A 19717-nucleotide genomic window follows, 5' to 3' on the forward strand; every position below is an offset into this window, starting at 1 on the left:
CGAATTCCCGATTGAAAGGCTTGGAGTTGGTGAAGGCGAAATCTCTTGCGCGACCCGGGAAGAGGGAACGCAAAACAATGAAAAGTTTTTCGCACTGTGCCGCTGACTTGTTTCCCTGTCAAGATCCGGAGGGCCTATGTGACATACACTTGATGCTGTGGGGAGCACTTTGTTGCGCGTGTTGCTCGGAGCACTCAGAAATGCGAAGATGAAATTTTCGATTTCAATCTAAGTTACTGAGTCCATAAGGAACAGAGAGGCAGACCATGGTGTAGTGCTAGACTAGAGGCAATGACTAGTCATAGTAGTCATCCAGACTTCCTCTTTCGTAGAGGGTAGGTAATGTGATGGAAGCTGACGGCGGTAGCGAGGATAGCGGAATTAGGGTCGATCGGCCACTGGGCCGAGATGCACGACCATCGACTTTTCAATGTGTCGGGCTTTGCAGTGCGGGTATGGATGCGATAAATCGACCAATATCGCTATTCATCGTCGATGATAGCGGGTATGTAAAATGTTAGTACTCCCCCTACATCAGCAGCGTCGCCAATATAGACATAAAGGATAAGGCAATGATTTTGACAGACACCTGAGTCCGGCGTTAGTGGTCAAAGTAGAAGGGAAAAAGGAGGGAGTACATATACGTACAGGCTATGGTCGTGGTAGAGATGACATGACTGTTGAGGAATTTGAGAAAACTGCGGATCGATACGTGTACGGTAAAGAGCTTTTCAGGGTCGACTACAGCCTGTTCTTCATCATTTCTCTCTCTTTCATTCACTACCAGAAGTTTTGCAATGATGGGGAAAGAAGAAGAAAATAAAGAGATACTCACGATGAGGATTCGTCAAGTTCTTCCACTCTGTTTGCACGCGTACAGTCTCTGTACTTATTGAGATATGTAGCTTTCCAGAATTATTAGCTCGAAACGTGAGGGTATCAGACATAGGACGGAGCCTCTCCACGACAGTTCTGACCTTTTGAAGCGGAGGGAGAAGGATGTGCAACTAGGGTAACATGAGTGCCATGACCTTTGTTGTACGGCAAAACGAAGCTACTCACGTCAGGTTCAGGACACAGTGGTTCTATGAGCCTGGCAACTTCATGAGGTTTCAAGACGTCTACGAGGACATCATGCGTGACTTTGACACGTCGTCCTACTGAAGTCGTCCCGATGATTTCGAACTTTAAAACCGCACGGTCATTTTTCTTGGCTAGTTTCATGACGATTTCTTCCGCTTGATACGCTGTAGAAGATGTAGAAGAAGCAGAGGCGGATCTTAGAGCCCCAAGCAGTGCTTCAGAGGATATAGCCAGCGTTATTTCATTATCAGCATTTGACTGAATGCGATAGTCAGCGAATATAGATTCGACTTTGATCTGACTAAAAGTTTGACTCTCAGTTGCCTCGTTCGAGCTGACAGGATATAAAAACATACGACCACACTTGGGTTCCACCTTCATTTGCTTCGTGGTTGCATATGATGTGCATGGTTTCTGGAGTAAACTTGATAATGAAGCGCTTCTGGAATTTTTCTACAGACTGCGTAATTTCTGAAGACCGTTAGAGAGAATTCTAAGTAGCCATTTTACTAACTGTAAAAAATGGAGACGCTCTCTATCGTTGCCCTGAATCGCATGTCGCAGACGTCGTGACGGAAGGTGCAGAGTCATTTTGACGCGTCTGTCACATGCACGTTGTAGCGTCACACGTTGTGGGTAATTTCCGAACATCCTCCGCACTCATTATACCAACATAAATTCTCAAAAAGTCAAAGGATTAGATTTGAACGATGCAGAGTTACTCGGGATAAGAAATAATATAATAGCGAAAATCCTGCCTGCAAACAGGCTCCTTTCTCAGAGGATAGCGAAAGGCTGCAACCCGTCCTTTAGGTATGCCCCTGAAGATAACAACCTTAAGCTCCGGTGAGTGTTTCCGAAGAGATTCAGGCTGAGACATAAAAGTGTTTAATTGAGCCCTTGAACGCGGCTGTAGACAAAATATTCAGGGGACTCAAATTTCCGGCAAGGCACTTATACTCACCCGCTGTAGTACCCAAGCCTTAGAAGGTGCGGAATTACTCGGGATAAGGAATAATATAATAGCGAAAGTCCTGTTCGTTAACAGGCTCCTCTTCCAATGGAGAGCGAAAGGCTGCAACCCGTCCTTTAGGTATTCCCCCAAAGATAATAACCTTAAGCTCAGGGGAGCATTTCTGGATAGATTCTAGTTGAGACATAAATGTGGTTAATTGAGTACTTGAACATGGCTGTGAATTAAATCTTCAAGGGATTACAATTTCCAGCGAAGCGTTCATACTCACCCGCTGTAGTACCCAAGCCTTAGAAGGATCGCGGCCCCTAGAATGATGGGCGTATGCCGGGCCCATCTCTTTCCAATCGAGGTGTTCAAATTTGAGGTCTCGGAGTTGGACTTGCCGAGGTCCCATACCACTAGATCTAGGTGGCACTTTCTATGAAATTGTCAACTACAAATTTAAATCGAGAACTGGGGGTATATTTACCATCAAAGTATTTACAAAATCAAATACCCCAGGCCCTTTGACGTAGAAGAGAAGTTTGATCATGGAGACCTTGCACAGCTGCACATATATCGGAGACTTCATTGTCTTATTCGAATCGCGCAACGCCATCCGCCGTACACGGAAAACGACGGTGAGAAAGAGCTTAGTATCATATTCGGCGGCATCCCTTGACGGTGACTTGCCATCCAATTGTGAGCAATATCGGGACCATTCAGATTCCACTGACGCTGAAACCAATATAACATTGAGTCAATACTTGGTATGAACATGAAAAAGCCATACATACATGGGGTAACATCCTCTCCACTACACTTGTTCCAAATCGCTAAAAGACTCAATGCCGCATCTTTTTCAATATTCTGGAAGTTACCAACGTGAAACTTCCCGGATCGACTTGGGTCTTGCAGACAGTCGGAAAGCGATGTGTGAAAGTAAATCAGCTTCTCCTTATGAGCAACCTGCCAATCCGGTATTTTTAACGCCGATCGACACTTGTCCAAGGAGGCGTAAATAATATATCGAGGGATGCCAAATAGTATGGACATTCCCCTGAGGCTTTGGAAATTTGGTAGAAAACGCGGGAAAACAGCCTGAATCTGTTCTTCATGAATCGTAAAGCCAAGCAATCTTTTTGCGGCGGGCCATAATGTCGATGGGATTGAAGAAAGAATTTCGTTGTAAAGCGCATCCAAATGAATAAAGGGATTAACTATTGCTGCAACGGCATTGGAACGGTCAATGATCGATACAAGAAGCTCGAGCCGCGATACGGGTTCGGCGTAATCTGAATCTCTAATGAATTGGATTACTGCTTCAGCATAGACGAGAAGACCAGTAGCCGCAGCAGTGAGTTTCAGGAAGTCGGTTTTGCTAGGCCAATCACTAGAAATGGAGTGCCGAAATTTCCTTTGTGTCGCCTGGAAACTTGATCGTAAATAGTGCTCGACGTCCTCGCAGGCTTCCGTGGAGTCGATTGGAACGTACTCTGACCAGCAACTACGGCGTACTTCAGCATCGTCAAACGTGTTGGATATGTGCGATTCGGGACGGCTGGCAATTATCCACATAAGAGGAGCATCAGGATGCTCGAGCGCAAAGTTACTGATGAGTTGGATGATTTCACATTGCGTATCTTCTCTCTCGAGCTCGTCCAGCCCATCCAACAGTATCCCCCATCTTTTCCCTCCCGCTCCCACCTTCTTCTCCACGAATGGCTCGATAATGAACGTTTTGAACTGTGCGGCTATACCTTTGTCGAGCAGACTCGGGTCGAGGCTGAGTTGCTCAGCAATAAAATTGCGATATGCCTCGATCCGTGTGGCTAGCTGATAAGCGATGGTAATAAACAAGCCATGTGGATTGTTACGTTTGTTTGGGCGAGAAATGAAAACGGACGCTCCGAGGGATTTGGACTCGACGAGATACTCTGCAAACGTCTGAACGATGGCTGATTTTCCAACCCTGGCTGGACCAGTTATCCACAGGATTAACTCCTGCTGGGCTTGACCATCAAACCAAGCGGTAATTCGAGCAATTAGCTTGACACGGGTACCAGGATAGCAACGGGGTGGCGGTTCTCGAGCAGAATCATCGTGCGCAGCACCAGGAATTGTATGTTGCGAAAGTAAACTCATTACTGTATGAAGATGTGATGAACTTGAGTAGGCATGAAACGGAATATAGCAGGACCCACTCTGAGGTACGATGGAGTGATAATCTCCCTGTACAAATGTCGTATACTGATTTCCCTGTACATCTGTCATTGTAGGATTGTGCAATGCAAAATTCTGTGCTTGGCCGAAGAAACCTCCTGGGCCTCCTCCCTGTTGAGCACCTATGGATGCAAGGGATAAACTCGATCAATTTTGACGTTTCATTCTATTGAAGCACTAACCATCGTGGTGGTCAGGAACGCAGCGAATGTCATTTACTGGAGGGATTGAGCCCGATACCGGATCCCTACCTCTTTCTCTCTCAGAAGTCATTTCATAGAGAGAGGGGAAGCAGAGTGATGTTGGGAGGAAAGAAGAAAAGGGTAATGCTTCGAGGCACTGCCCCCCATCAACAGCCTGTCAGTAGAGCGCTCCATAGGGTCCCGTGGACCACGGGCTTCTGCTCTTCATTAGCAACCTGACCCGGCAATCTGATAACGAAAAATTCCACGGCATGTGGTGGTCAGGCTTGGCTTCAGCAAAGTAATCCGACTTACATCTTTGTAAGTAAATTTGCCGCAATATTCAATCTGTAATTTCTACTCCCTATGACGATCAGTTTGATATCCTCGCGCAATCCGCTCCTTCTAAGTTCTAAAACACTAGGCTCATCTTGACCCAATCGAACTTCTAATACTTTGTAAGTTCTTTGTTGAAGGTACTGAGCTATAGTACCGACCAATGACGTCAAAGATTACTCTCACAATAAACAAGAACGAAGTGGGAGAGATATTACCTGCGGCATTGTTATCTAATTTAGATATAGAAGAGTCTTGATTTCGTTGAATGACACTACTCGAATCGGCTTGTGATTCAGGTTTTTTGGATGGACGACTGTATAGCTTTGGATGTCGATATTTTCCTGTGATGAGCGAAAACCTCGATTCATTCAAATCTTTCTGCTCTTTCTTGTCCTCGCCCTCCGCCTCTCCATTCTCTCCCTTCTCAACCTCCCTGATAACCCCTTCAAAATCGAGTACAAACCTTCCCGTTCATTCTATCTCCTCTCGTAACACTGATTGAAGTTCAAAAGGTGGAATTTTTCTACAGACTGCGTGATTTCTGAAGACGGTCAGAGAGATTTTCAAGTAGCCTTTTTACTGACTGTGAAAAATGGAGACGCTCTCTATTGTTGCCCTGAATCGCATGTCGCTAGTGTCGTGTCTGTAGGTGCAGCAGAGGTGCAGTGTCACTTATTTTTGACTGCGTCTGTCACATGCATGTTGTAGCGTCACACTGCTGGAGGCAACTTCCGAACATCCTCCGCACTCATTATATCGACTTGAAATCTCAAAAAGTTAGATAATTTGATTCAAACGATGCAGAGTTACTCGGGATAAGGAATAATATAATAGCGAAAATCCTGCCTGCAAGCAGGCTCCTTTTTCAGAGGACAGCGAAAGGCTGCAACCCGTCCTTTAGGTACGCCCCCGAAGATAACAACCTTAAGCTCCGGTGATTGTTTCCGAAGAGATTCAAGCTGAGACACAAAAGTGTTTAATTGAGCCCTTGAACGCGGCTGTAGACAAAATATTCAAAGGACTCAAATTTCCGGCAAGGCACTCGTACTCACCCGCTGTAGCACCCAAGCCGACTGTCCAGCACTTAAAGACTCGCGGCTCCTACCATGATGCGCATGTGCAGGGCTCATCTCTTTCCAATCAAGGTGTTCAAACTTGAGGTCTCGGAGCAGGGCTTGCCGAGGTCCTATATCATTGGATTTTGGTGGTACTGCTTCCTGTGAAACGGTCAATTACATAAATTGAACCGAGAGCTTGAACGTATTCACCATCAGATAATGTACAAAGTTATACAATCCATATCCTTTAAAGTAGAAGCATAGCTTTATCATGGAGGCCTTGCGTAGCTGCACATATATCGGAGACTTCGGTGCCTTTCTCGAGATGGGCAACGCCATCCGCCCTAAACCATAAAGGACGGTGCGAAAGAGCTTCGCATGATATTCTGTAGTGACCTTTGATGGTGGCTTGTCATCCAACTTTGAGCAGTATTGGCGCCATGCGGATTCCACCGACGCTGAAAGCAATGGCATCAATACTTAGTATGAACATGAAAAAGCCATACATACATGTGGCAATATCGTCTCCACTACACTTGTTCCAAATCGTCAAAAGGCTCAGTGCCGCATCATTCTCAATATCCTTGACATTACCAACGTAAAATTCACCGGATCGACTTGGATCCTTTAGATAGTCGGAAAACGATGTATGAAGGAATATCAACTCCTCTTTATGAGCAACCTGCCAATCCGGTATTTTTAACGCCGATCGACACTTGTCCAAGGAGGCGTAAATAATATAGTGAGTGACGCCAAAGAGTATGGACATTCCCCTGAGGCTTTGGAAATTTGGTAGGGTACGCGGGAAAATAGCCAAAATCTGTTCGCCATGAATCGTAAGGCCAAGCAGTCTTTTTGCTGTGGGCCATAGTGTCGATGGAATTGAAGAAAGAATTTCGTGGTAGAAGGCGTCCAAATGAGCAAAGGGATTGCTGTTGGTCGTATCGGCATTGGATCGGTCAATGACTGAAACGAGAAGCTCGAGCCGCGACACGGGTTCGGCGTGATCTGGATCTCTAATGAATTGCATTACTACTTCAGCATAGACGAAAAGACCAGTAGCCGCAGCAGTGAGTTTCAGGAAGTCGGTTTTGCTAGGCCAATCACTAGAAATGGAGTGCTGAAATTTCTTTTGTGTCGCCTTGAAACTCGAGCGTAAATAGTGCTCGACGTCCTCGCAGGCTTCCGTGGAGTCGATCGGAACATACTCTGACCAGCAACTACGGCGTACTTCGGCGTCGTTAAACGTGTTGGATATGTGCGATTCGGGACGGCTTGCTATTATCCACATAAGAGGAGCATCAGGATGCTCAAGCGCGAAGTTACTGATGAGTTGGATAATTTCACATTGGGTATCTTCTCCCTCGAGCTCGTCCAGTCCATCCAACAGTATCCCCCATCTTTTCCCTTCCGCTCCCACCTTCTTCTCCACGAATGGCTCGACAATGAACGTTTTGAACTGTGCCACTATACCTTTATCGAGCAGACTCGGGTCGAGACTGAGTTGCTCAGCAATAAAATTGCGATATGCCTCGATCCGTGTGGCTAGCTGATAAGCGATGGTAATGAACAAGCCAAGTGGATTATTGCGTGTGTTTGGACGAGAAATGAAAACGGACGCTCCGAGGGATTTGGACTCGACGAGATGCTCCGCAAACGTCTGAACAATGGCTGATTTTCCAACCCTGGCTGGACCAGTGATCCACAAGATTAACTCTTGCTGTGCTTGACCATCAAACCAAGTGGTAATTCGAGCAATTAGCTTGACACGGGTACCAGGGTAGCAGCGGGGCGGCGGTTCCCGAGCAGAATCATCGTGTGCAGCACCAGGAATTGTATGTTGCGAAAGTAAACTCATGACTGCATGAAGATGTGATGAAATCGAGTTGGCATGAAACGGAATATAGCATCACCCACTTTGAGGTACAATGGAGTGATGATCTCCCTGTACGAATGTTGTATACTGATCTCCGTGTACATCTGTCATTGTGGGATTGTGCAAAGAAAAGTTCTGTGCTTGACCGAAGAAGCCTCCTGGGCTTCCTCCCTGTTGAGGACCTAGCAGGGATAGACTCGATCAGTTTTGACATTTTATCCTGTTGAAGCACTAACCATCGTGATGATCAGGAACGCCCTGAACGTCATTCGTTGGAGGGAATAAACCAGATAGCCAATCCCTGAACCTGCCTCTTTCTCTCCCGGGAGCCATTTTATAGGGAGAGGGGAAGCAGAGTGATGTTGGGAGGAAAGAAGAAAAGGCTAATGCTTCGAGGCACTGCCCCCCATCAACAGCCTGTCAGTAGAGCGCTCCGAGGGTCCCGTTGACCACGGACTTCTACTTCTTTACCTGACCCGGCAATCAGATAACGGAAAATTCCACGGCATGCGGTGGTCAGGCTTGGCTTCAGCAAAGTAATCCGACTTACAGGCTTGTAGATAAATTTGCTCTGCAACATTAACCTGTAATTTTTACTTCCTATGACGATCAGTCTGATATCCTCTCGCAATCCCACTCCTTCCTTGTTCCAAAACACTAGGCTCATCTTCACCTAATCGAACTTCTAACCCTTTGTAAGTTCTTTGTTGAAGGTATTGAGCTACATAGACCAATGACGTCAGAGATTACTCTCACAATGAACAAGAACGAAGTGGGAGAGACATTACCTGCCGCGTTGTTGTTATCTAGTTTAGATATAGAGGAGTCTTGATTTCGTAGAATGACACTGCTCGAATCGGCTTGTGATTCGGATTTTTCGGATGGACGACCATATAGCTTTGGATGTCGATATTTTCCTGTTATGAGTGAAAATCTCGGTTCATCCAAATCTTTCTCCTCCTTCTCTCCCTCTCCCTCTCCCTCCACTTCTCCATTCCCTTCCTTTTCCATCTCACCCTCCCTGATAACCTCCTCAAAATCGAGTACAAACCTTCCCGTCCATTCTACCTCCTCTCGTAACGCTAACTGAAGTTCAAATGGTGTTATAATCGGTTTAAACGAAAAGTCTTTATTCGAATAACCCCCATTCTGTTGTTGATTTCGATTTGAGATCGTATCGTTGAGAAGAAGTGTGTTTTCCGGACAAGCGACGAGTATGAAACATTCGATCTCGAGAAAATTCGCTAGTTTTGATGGAGTGAGTTTTCCTACTGAAATGGTATATGATTTTTTGTGCTTCGAGGCGAGTAGTTTGCGTAGATGGGTTATTAAAGATAGATATGATGCTATTAAAATAATAGGTTAGATACGTGCGGGTATAGAAAGACGGCTATTCACTTACATACGCCCAATGTACCGACTAATATCCCAAAAACATCAGCATCCCTGGCTTTTTGAATTGTTGCGTATCGGCGCATTAACATCTTGTTGGTAAGCGTTGAAGAGAGCTTGCTGATACGAGTTTGTGGGTTATACGAGAATACCTGTTAAAAAGCGGTGAAACAGTCATCGAGCTTCTCAGGAAAGCATTTACATCACACGATGAGTGAGTCATGAGGATATTGGTGAGAGAAAGACTCTCTTCTTCGCCAACGTAGAAAACTATGTTATATTCCGCGACGTTGGGGGTTCTATTGGAGGAGGCAGAAGAAGAAGAAGATTTGGCCGATAGTGGTGTGTGAGTAATGTCGACGCTCAATGGCTTGAAAGCAGTTTGTAGCTGTCGTAGAATATCTCCTACAAGACGCCATTACTCTTTTTTGGAAATAACTGGAAGGGAAGAGGGGACATACGCGCGACATGAGAGTAGGAAACTTCGTACTTTAACAATGCCGTCCTAGGGGACGATGAAGTAGTTGAAGAATGGGATGTATAAGCTTCTACGAGCTTATTAATGCAATCTTCAATATCAACCGATTTTTTGCCGAAAACGTAAATCACTGGAAGGCGAGACGTTCTACGGCACTGAAAAACTATGATACCAGAAGGGCGAAGAAACTTACAAACTCATACAAGCGTGTCCATAATGAACAATAGCATCGGCATTGATATGTTGAGCTGCTACTTCATCTACGCAACAACTAAGTGATGGAAGTGGAGGTCAGACGTTTGTTTGGAAGCTTTCAGAGAATCCCTTGTGCTTACCTGCCATAGGACGTATCAGCCAAAACATAAAGTTCCCTATCTCTTCCAACCAGAGACTTTAAACGCTTATAAACAGGAACAGAATCATGTAATAGTTCGTCTGGGAATTGCAATGCTATCTGACTCAGTAAAGTAAAATCGGCAACTCATCCATTTGATAGATTGTACGAACCCGTTTGTAATCCCCTTTAATTATTTCGTCCGTCGTATGTTCGATATCATAGAAATTATCGAATTGATCTGGAGAGAGATGGTTGGAGGAATCATCTGGTGTGACGTTTAGAGAACGAGTAATGGCATTCTCGCTAGAAGTTGAAAATGTGGAAGTCATGTTTGATTTGGCGGTAAACAGGAAAAGCAAGTTATCTGATGCGGGCGTCACGTCAGTACGTGACAAGCCTAAAATTAGTTACTGCACGACGTCACTGTAACGTTCATGATAACTTAGGTAAGGACATAATACGTCTGACGCACAGCGTAATGTGCGAGGTTATGTAGAGTGGATAATGCCAGCATGTAAGTCATTTTATGTTAGGCATGTATATATGGGGGAGCCTCATGTGGCCAGGGGCAAGTGAAGGGCTCAGGGAAGATCTGCAAGGTGTTTTGGATGAAGGTAACTGCGGGAACACTCGGCGCCTCAGCGCGCCCAGCTCTAGAACCCCATGTAAACTGTCCCGAATACGCAGTCGGTCACTCCTGCGACCAGTAGTCAAGTAGACAATTCAGTGTATGGCCATTGACTGACCGTGGCGTTCTAGCAATGATTTCACCATGATTGACCAACAAGACTGCGAACATCAATTTGGACTGCAGTTGTGTAGTATATCTTGACGATTAGATATTGACTCCATACTACCCAAAGTCGTGTAACGAGACGCCTTTTAATAACTGTCTCCGGTAGCACTCATTTCCTCTAATAGACACAGGTTCAGTCGCAACACTGATGCAAAATTATTCAGGATAAGGAACAACATAATACATAAAATGCATGGGATTTGGAGACATCCCATTCAAAGGACGGCGAAAGGCAGCAACCCGCTCTTGAGGTACGCCCCCCACGATAACAACTTTCAGACCTGGTGAGGATTTTTGTAGTAACTCTAGATCAGACACAAATGCTTTTAATTCAGCATTTGAACCTGGCTATAACAGTAGAAGGACAACACATATTCAGAAAATTTTAATCCTAGCAAAATGCACACACTCACACGACGGTACGCCCAAGACTTCTCAAAAGATTTGCTATTCTTCTCATAATGAGTAGATACCGGGCTCATCTCCATCAAGTCAAGATGTCCAAACTCAAGCTCTCTAAGCTCTACTTCCCGGAAAAGTCCTACATGTCTGGGCTGGAGTGAAACGTCCTACGAAAAATGGTGAAGTTCAAAATTTGAAGCGAGAATTTTGGGTTGATTTACCGTCATCAGACCCGTTACAAACAGCATTATATCCAACGCCTTGAAAAAGTAACAGAGCTTTCTCATATGGATTTTCCGTAGCGACGAAAAGGCGGGAGACTCTATTTGTTTTCCCAAGTTATTAGGCACCATCCGTCCTAGTTGATGAATAATATCGTGGAAAAGGTTGGCATGGAATTTTTCAATGGCCCTTGACGGTGACTTGTCAGCCAATTTTAAGCAGTATTGGTACCATGTCGACTCGACGGACGCTTAAAACCAAGGTATGTCATTATATGTTATGAAGTTGAGAAGGCATGCGTACCCAAGTTAATATCATCTCCACTACACTTGCTCCAAATCTCTAAAAGCCTCGATTCCACATCTTTTTTAACGTCCTCTTCATCGCCAATGTAAAAATCCCTGGATCTACTGGAGTCCTTCAGATAGTCGGAAAACGACGCGTGAAGGAATGTCAATGGCTTCTTATGTGCCACTTTCCAATCTTGTATCTTGAGGGTGGATTGGCATTTGTCTAAGCTTGCATAGACGACATTCCGAGTGACGCCAAAGAGTAAGGACATTCCTCGAAGGGTTAGTAAATTTGTTCGCAAACCATCCCGACGCCATCCAAGCTCAATCCGCCCTCCAAAAATCGCAACACCAAATAAGTGTTTCGTTGTGGGCCACAGCGTCGACGGAATAGATGAAAGAATCGCACTGTAGAGTGCATCTAAATGAATGAAAGGGTTCTCTTTGGATGCAACCGCATTGGAATGGTCGATGACCGATAAAAGAACCTCGAGCCGGGAGACGGGATCGGCGTAATCTGGATCTCTGATGAATTGCATTACTACTTCGGCATAGACGAAAAGCCCAGAAGCCGCAGTTGTGACTTGCAAGAATTCGATGTTGCTGGGCCAGTCACTGGGAACACTGTGTCGGTATTTCTTCTGTACCACCTTAAAGCTTGATCGTAAAAAGCGTTCAACGTCCTCGCAGGCTTCGGTGGAGTCTATCGGAATGTGCTCCGACCGACAACTGTGCTGTACTCCATCATCGTCGAATGTGTTGGATATATGTGACTCTGGACGGCTGGAGATTATCCAGACAAGGGGAGCGTTGGGATGCTCATGTACAAATGTACTGATGAGTTGAATAATTTCGCATTGTGCATCTTTCCCTTTGAGCTCATCAAGACCATCCAATAGTATACCCCATCTTTTACCCCCAGCTCCGATCTTCTTCTCCACGAACGGCTCGAAAATCAAGGCCATGAACTGAGCTTGTATATCTCCGCTGAGCAATTCTGGATCGGGGGAGAGTCGCTCAACAATATAATTGCGATACGCCTCAATCCGTGTGGCCAATTGGTAAGCGATGGTAATGAAGACACCATGTGGATTGTCGCGTTTGTTGGGTCGGGAAATGAATACAGATGCTCCAAGAGTATCGAGCCTGGAAAGATACTCGGCAAAAGTCTGCACGATGGCGGATTTCCCAACCCCAGCAGGACCAGTTATCCACAGGAGTAATTCCAGAGAAGCTTGGTCTTCAAACCAAGCAGTGATGCGAGCAATTAACTTGACTCGGGTTTCGGGATGGCAGCGTGGAGGCGGTGTGCGAGCAGAGGAATCATGCGCAGCGCCATGAATGACGTGTTGGGAAAGTAAACTCATGACTAGACAAAGACAAGGTGAGCTCAATAATGGGAAGGATAATATATCTTGACTTACTCTGCGTCATGATGTTGCGATCTCCTTGACCATCCTGTCTCACCACAGTATTGTTGTCTCCATGGACGTGGATGCCGTTATTGATAATATTTTGGATGTAATCGCCTTGCCATTGGGGGCCGCCCATGGCTTAATTACGTCAAGTTTTGTCGCGCGTTATCACTGAACCACTGACCATCAGGCACGTAGTGATTTTCGTCCTCTGAAGATAATATACCCCGAAACCACACCTTGAACTTACGCCATTCCTTCCTGGGAGCCATCTTGTTGGTAGAGGTGAGAACGACGAAAACGTTATTGCCACGCTATCAACTGCTTGCTGGGCGCTCGGCAATGTCCCTTGTCCCATCGTCGCACAGTAGTAGGCGATTGGACAAGATTTTCAAATAGCTCTAGCATGCGTCGTTTCAGCTGTCATTGAGGCGTTTCGCATTAATGTCACCCATGGCGTCGTGATAGTTGGTCTCGAACTTTGTTCACCGGCCCCCGGTCAGTCATACCCAAATGCATAAAGCAGCACACCTTCCCCTTTTGAACCCCAATTTTGGATGGGTGAACCTGAGCCGGGTCATGCGTCTTCCAAGCAGTCAACTTGACTCGACATCGGACCGGGGTTAGCATCAAAGACGAAAAGCCGATGGAAAAGCTTTAACGCTTTTGAATAAGATATCGGCTGGAGCATGTCCAAGAATTGCGAGTTAGCTCCCCAAGACCAAGGAAGATGACAGTGCTAATATGCAGATCGAGTTCAAAATAATGCTGTATGCCAATCGTGTCCACGATTTTTATGGATGTGGTGGCGACGTCAGAGCGGTTAATCATACTAGCCCTCAGGCGACATGCCAAGATGATTATTGCCTGACATGTGAATTCTTTATCTCCGAAACATAAGGAAATTTTCAGATATTTCAAAAAAAAAAAAAGAAAACACGGACGATGTCAATCTCCGGCACGAGACAATGGGCTAAAACGTCACGCGTCAAGTCACAGAGGCTGATTTTGCAATTGCGAGGAGTACCGAAAGGCCCCCTGATAATCCCTATCCCTATATAGGATGAATCCCAAAAAAGGGCATTTTTCGGATTCTTGTCCGTACCCGAAATCACAAAATTTGTCCGGATTTTTGGCATCCAGCCTCGAAAAATGCTCCAAAAATTCCAATAAAATCGCTGGAGTCGAACTCTGACCCCTGTACAACGATCGCAAAAGGTCAAAAGTTCCCCGACGCCACGAGGCCACGAAAATTGGCTGGTCTAGACAGACTTAGACGCCTACAAATCTCAATGTCACCTTCGGGAAATTTGTCCCTATTTGTCCAGACAGTCATCCGGCCTACCCCCAAATTGGCCTCCCACGTCACCGATTTGGAGTCCAGCCTCAGGCATTTTTGGGCAAAATTTGTCCGGATCCGAGTCCATCCTATATAGTGATTATCAGGGGGCCTATACCGAAGCGTTCATTTGTGACAGCCATGACATCCACACCATATTCATGAAAGGAAGTCCTTGTCTGTATGTAACGCATGCTCCACAGTGGAGCAGGAAAGGGAAGTGATGGAATGAAAACGCCCCGGTGAAAAGAAAACCTGTCCCGGATACAGACTTTTGGAACGACCTGAAAGTAATTTCATCAGCAAAGAACGAAGCATCTACATTAATAACCAAGGTGGGGAAGAAAACCAGACAAAGTGACCACGACATGACGCCAACGTGATGTGACTTGAGCGCTTAATATATAGAAGATCAGCCACCGTGACTGCAGCCTACACTTTATTATGAAAAGTTGTTGCCACCGGGAATAATATCAGGCGAGAGTGGAGTGTTTTTGCTCGACCACCATGGCCAGCGTCCTTCGTCGTGTATGTCTTTCCCCCAGATACGCTCGTTTCTTTGCACTCGTTCTCGTTCTTCTCCTTTGCCTCATCTTTCTCGTCCCACATGAAACTCGGACATTCTTACCCCCAAGCTACCCTTCTTTCCCCACTCCCCAAGAAACGCCGCCACTTCCTTCTTCCGAAACCGATGACATACTACCACCGCTATACGAACGGTACACCGCATTCCAAGACTCCTTTCCCCAACACGACGAGAGTCTACCCTTTCCAGAAGGCTCAAGTGCTAAATTCATATATTTCGCTAATCAAGCATGGGGCGCAGGGTGGGGGAATATCATGCAGCAGATCGTTATGAATGCCCAGCTAGCCTATGCCTCCGGTCGGACGTGAGTTGTTTTTTTTGAACGTCATTCGCGATTTAGCACAACAAAAAAAAATAATCTAAAATTGGTCTGCCAGATTTGTCTTTGACAGCTATACATGGAAGCGTGATGGGGAATACGCCGAATTTAATGGAAAACTCATTCCCTCTCAAATTCCACTCTCAGCTCTCTTGGCTGGTCCGCTCATTGGTTATCCATACCTTAATTCGACCATCACGACGACGCACCCTCGAGCTGTCTCATGGCATTATTACAATCGTGTCTGTCCAGATCCTTATATCCTGGATCCAACCGATATCATGCGTGCACTTACCTTGAGTGCAACAGCACTGCAGACGATGAACGTATGGATCGATAAAATCCAAAGCATCGAGGATCGCTGTATCGAAATCAAAAAAGATTCACCCCAACTTTTCGACATTTGGTAAATGTTACCCCTTTACTGAGTTATTTTTATGTCGGTTCTCATCCACCATTCTGTTGTCAGGCTGTTCGGTACTCCGCGGTTACATAACATTATGCCGACCATAATGAATTCCCCAATCGTAAAGGATTTCTCATGGTCGCCTTTAATTCATTACGCCTTCCAGAAAAACCTACACCATTTTACTTCTTCAGATTTAGTTCCAAGGACTAGTCTCAAAAATATTCTCTTTTCCTACTTTTCTCGAAATCGCGGTTATTACGGGGATGGACGTGAATTTGCCCTCTCACCAACACCGCCAACCACAAAAAATGATTCTCTACCACTTCTTGCTATCCATCTCCGTCGTGGTGATTTCATTCAACACTGTGATACTCTTGTTACATGGAATTCGACTTACCACGGCTATAACACCCTCCCATCTCTCCCCGATCGATTTTTCGCAGAGAACAGTACTCTCTTGGATATTCTACCTAAGGAGGAATTACAAAAACGATATAGAGAAAAATGTTTCGTGGATGTTGATAGTGCGAGGAAGAGGGTTGTGAAAGTTGTGAGAGAGTGGAGGGCGGAAAGGTTGAAGATTGAAGCGGAGAAAAACAAAGACGAGCTGCTTGGAACACTTGAAGCAAAGGTGAAAAAGATGCTACGAAAAGTGTATATCATGACCAACGGCGACCCCGAATTTCTTCAAGAACTTAAAATCGCACTCCACTCCGATACACATCGTTCTTCATCCTCCCCCTTCAATTTGAACTCAAACTCGCTATCAGAATATGATTACGATTTTATATGGGATTGGGATGCCATTTCGACAAGTAGGGATTTAGATTTGGGTTGGGAAACGAAATTTGTGGCGCAGGCTATGGATATGTATGTGGGACAGAGGGCGGAGGTGTTTATTGGGAATGGGTTTTCGAGTTTGACTGCTAATGTGGTTTTGATGAGAGTTGTGGCTGGTGTGGAACCTTGGCGAACGAGGTTCTGGTAATTCTCGTAATCTGTTTATTTTTGGTGGGACTCGGGGTTTCATTAATCATTCTTGGCGTTGACGCGCTTTTTTTTTGGAGTATTTTACATTTGGTGGTAATTGAAGTATGTTGTGTTGTGAAGTAATATGATTGGTCGATTGGTCTTGGTGGTCGAGAAGGGATCGAGTTTTAGAAACGTGGATCGGCTTCGGTAACTTCGGCCGATCACTCTCTTACGACCGACGATCGACGATTCTCCCACCTCGCCCTGGAAATTTCCTTTCCCCTGTCGAAGCGTCGCTTGGCACTCGATGTTTGGAACTTTACTTCCGTTTCTCATAAATTACCTACATATCCTAGTTAGAAAAGAAAGCATGAATATGAGCTCGTTTTTCCCTATCAGTTTTAAATTTAAGCACGTAACGTCTTATTAGTCTTCCAATTTTCAACCTCGTCTCGTCTTGTCTCTCTGTTGTCATCGTCTTCTGTCTCGCTCGTTCTCTATTCCGAATCATCAGTTTGTGCCATCACGTCCTCGTGAGTCGTGACGTTCCTCCATCTTCAACTTTCCTGATCCTTATCTTACATTCACCTTCCAGGTTTAGAAGCCTCGAGGTCGGTTTGCCGACCTCATGTTTTTTTGAACAGGTCGAACTCTATTATGGGGCGAGGGGCGCCGGATTTCACATTATTATTCACCTCGCACCTCCTGTGATCTAAATAATAGAAGGATGAGCAAGGTGATTCATTAGAAAGCGATATTCCTTGTCAATTTCGTTCATTTTTATGCAACGGCTTAGGGAGGAGGAGATGTAGAGAATGTGTTCGGGTTATGCCTAGTCATGTCCTTCAAGGAGTCGATACGGTCTCAAAGGTCAAGAGAGAAGCAACGAAGCTCAGTTGATGGATAGTGCGACGCTTAACAGTGAAACCAATGCAGGTGTAAAGGAATCCCAGACAGCTACATTCGACATCAGGTATTATGAATTATAACAGAAGTGACAAATTAAAAAATAGCAGGCGAATGTTAGATGAAATCGTAAATGATCAGTTGCATATCCTTCGTAAAGGCAAGGAAGCGTCCAATGTCTTCATCAAACGGAAGCAAGTCTGCTGAGAACTTCACTTGGCGGGGCGTCAGGGTCCGTTCGTGATTAACCGGTGAATTGAAGTCCCAATCATAGCGAAAGATGTTGTGGAATTTCCCCTTAGTCGTCACAAAAAGCCGAGTACCCAATATACATTGGCTTGGCTTGTTCCCCTTGTATCTTCCGAGCACGACGACCGCAGGGGGATTACTGGAATCATGAGGAATAACTACACCTCGAAGCTCTGTCCGGTCAACATTCATTGTGGTAATGATGCTCGCTCCCGGAGCCCAGCGAACCGTTGACCATAAAGGTGTATACACGTCGATACGATGCAACAAGTTAAGGGAAGCTGCAGGTCCGATCTCATAGATTAAGAGCGAGCGTGATTCAATATCACTCATTGCAAAGATGTCTTTATGGATAAATTCCATATCATTCTGTTCATGAATATTATCAGTGAAATGGTAAATATGTAGAACGAAAGATGACCAACTTCAAAGACAATCACAGCAATCGGACGTTCATCTGACTCGCTTATGAGATAGTCACCGCAGCTGAGGGTTTGGCGATAATCATAGACCCCGAACCGAGTATTTGACAAGTCCTCTTCCAGGTTCCAGGCTTGGACTAAGTAGCTACCATTGAGGGCGGTACACATGGGCCACATATCCAGGTTGGCATTTCGAAGTATGGCAATATTTGATGCTACTAGAGTAGCGTTTGCACCATGGCCGACCAAATCAACTTGACTTATATAGATACTTGATACTTATAAAGCGCGCTTGAGTCAATATGGAACGATGAGGGACAAATTCAACATACCGTAGCTGAAATGAGTGAATGCCAGCCGAAACGACAGCCTGGGCGATTCCCTGTCTATCCATATACTAACATTCAACGACTCAACCTCCTCCGACCAGATTTTACGTATTTCGTTGTCAACCTCCGCGAAATTGAATAATAGACGTGGCAAGGGGTTGGGGTAGTCAAGGTCGATGAAGTGCACATTTGCAGGAGGGTGGCCCATCAAGAGCCAGCGGCCACCTGGAATGAGTTTGAAAGTTGGGTATGACCATTGTGAGTCGAATAGATGATCGAGATCTCCTAGATTCAATGTCTGCTCGCGGAAACTTGGCAACCGAGGGTTAGCGAACTCGTCGTGGGCGCGACATCGACGCCTAACCCATTGCTCCAGCTCATCAACATTGTATTCCTCGAGACTTTCTTCCGGTGGAGATACATAATGCGTTTTGATGAGCTGACTGATACGGGTGTACCAGAATTGCCGAGTCCTTGTGACGGAATAAAAAGTTTTGCATGACTATCAAAGCTTTCAGATATTGTGAGAAAAATGTGGACGAGGCAGAACGCACCAGTCTTACAGCAAGCACACTGGGAATGTCCAGATGCATGAAGACCTGAGTCATGATTTCGACGCAGTGAGGTAACAAACTCATGTCGGTGCTCTCTCAAGACACAGATGAAGGAAAGGAAGAAAACGCGGACCACACCCAGGAGAAAATGTCAAGTCATTCAGGCACATCGGAACATTTGGAAGTGTTAGCAAAGGTCTAACTAAATTCATCTACTGCTCTTTATGTAATTTGCGGTCTTGGACTCACGCATTGATTGTTAGGGAGTTGAGGTGAAGCTCTATATCTCATGAAATAATCGGACTAGCGCTCAGATCACTGGAAGGTATCAAAGTCGACAGTAGTGTGGAAGCTAATGCTCGCCTCATAATTAAGTTATTGAAATACTGACGTCATCAAATTTCGGATCAGCGCACGGATAAAGCTACTCATTCCGTTTCGTCAAGCGTAGGCGTAAGAGATTCTGGTAGTATTCTGTATTTCTTACATAGGTTGCCTATGATAGATAGCTTTGTTCAACGCCAGGTATCATATATTATATATCATGAACCGTAACAGAGATAACAAATTGAAAGATGATAGGC

General features: G+C 45.3%; 7 protein-coding genes across 7 annotated transcripts; 1 reads left to right on the forward strand and 6 right to left on the reverse strand.

Annotated features, from left to right (window-relative positions):
- Positions 1-200: 200 nt before the first annotated feature.
- On the reverse strand, positions 201-1640 carry AGABI2DRAFT_188770 (hypothetical protein; the record flags this gene model as incomplete). Its single annotated transcript, XM_006456978.1, has 6 exons — positions 201-589; positions 649-780; positions 836-1007; positions 1063-1384; positions 1440-1554; positions 1598-1640. The coding sequence occupies 6 exons, from the start codon at positions 1638-1640 to the stop codon at positions 483-485; spliced, it is 891 nt and encodes a 296-aa protein (XP_006457041.1). The 3' UTR covers positions 201-482.
- Positions 1641-3292: 1652 nt separating this feature from the next.
- AGABI2DRAFT_212295 (hypothetical protein) lies at positions 3293-4753 on the reverse strand (the record flags this gene model as incomplete). The annotated part of the gene is made up of 3 exons (XM_006456979.1): positions 4444-4753; positions 4243-4383; positions 3293-4185 (listed from the first exon to the last, which is right to left on the reverse strand). Coding segments are annotated over exons 1-3 (1125 nt in total), but the record flags the coding sequence as incomplete, so codon positions are not given.
- Positions 4754-6252: 1499 nt separating this feature from the next.
- Positions 6253-7801, reverse strand: AGABI2DRAFT_212297 (hypothetical protein; the record flags this gene model as incomplete). The annotated part of the gene is made up of 2 exons (XM_006456980.1): positions 7760-7801; positions 6253-7700 (listed from the first exon to the last, which is right to left on the reverse strand). The coding sequence occupies exon 2, from the start codon at positions 7696-7698 to the stop codon at positions 6253-6255; it is 1446 nt and encodes a 481-aa protein (XP_006457043.1). The 5' UTR covers positions 7699-7700; positions 7760-7801.
- Positions 7802-8309: 508 nt separating this feature from the next.
- Positions 8310-10252, reverse strand: AGABI2DRAFT_122917 (hypothetical protein; the record flags this gene model as incomplete). Its single annotated transcript, XM_006456981.1, has 8 exons — positions 8310-8437; positions 8505-9062; positions 9119-9260; positions 9311-9513; positions 9570-9733; positions 9780-9857; positions 9922-10040; positions 10094-10252. The coding sequence occupies 8 exons, from the start codon at positions 10250-10252 to the stop codon at positions 8310-8312; spliced, it is 1551 nt and encodes a 516-aa protein (XP_006457044.1).
- A 623-nt stretch (positions 10253-10875) lies between these two features.
- AGABI2DRAFT_122918 (hypothetical protein) lies at positions 10876-13184 on the reverse strand (the record flags this gene model as incomplete). The annotated part of the gene is made up of 5 exons (XM_006456982.1): positions 10876-11067; positions 11133-11288; positions 11343-11593; positions 11647-13002; positions 13058-13184. The coding sequence occupies 5 exons, from the start codon at positions 13182-13184 to the stop codon at positions 10876-10878; spliced, it is 2082 nt and encodes a 693-aa protein (XP_006457045.1).
- Positions 13185-14894: 1710 nt separating this feature from the next.
- Positions 14895-16689, forward strand: AGABI2DRAFT_122919 (hypothetical protein; the record flags this gene model as incomplete). The annotated part of the gene is made up of 3 exons (XM_006456983.1): positions 14895-15277; positions 15351-15698; positions 15762-16689. 3 exons carry the CDS (start codon positions 14895-14897, stop codon positions 16687-16689), a joined length of 1659 nt encoding a protein of 552 aa, XP_006457046.1.
- Positions 16690-17696: 1007 nt separating this feature from the next.
- AGABI2DRAFT_181416 (hypothetical protein) lies at positions 17697-19187 on the reverse strand (the record flags this gene model as incomplete). Its single annotated transcript, XM_006456984.1, has 4 exons — positions 17697-18197; positions 18254-18468; positions 18583-19081; positions 19134-19187. The coding sequence occupies 4 exons, from the start codon at positions 19185-19187 to the stop codon at positions 17697-17699; spliced, it is 1269 nt and encodes a 422-aa protein (XP_006457047.1).
- Positions 19188-19717: the final 530 nt, after the last annotated feature.

Source organism: Agaricus bisporus (genome assembly GCF_000300575.1).
Source record: "Agaricus bisporus var. bisporus H97 unplaced genomic scaffold AGABI2scaffold_15, whole genome shotgun sequence".
Lineage (NCBI taxonomy): Eukaryota > Fungi > Basidiomycota > Agaricomycetes > Agaricales > Agaricaceae > Agaricus > Agaricus bisporus.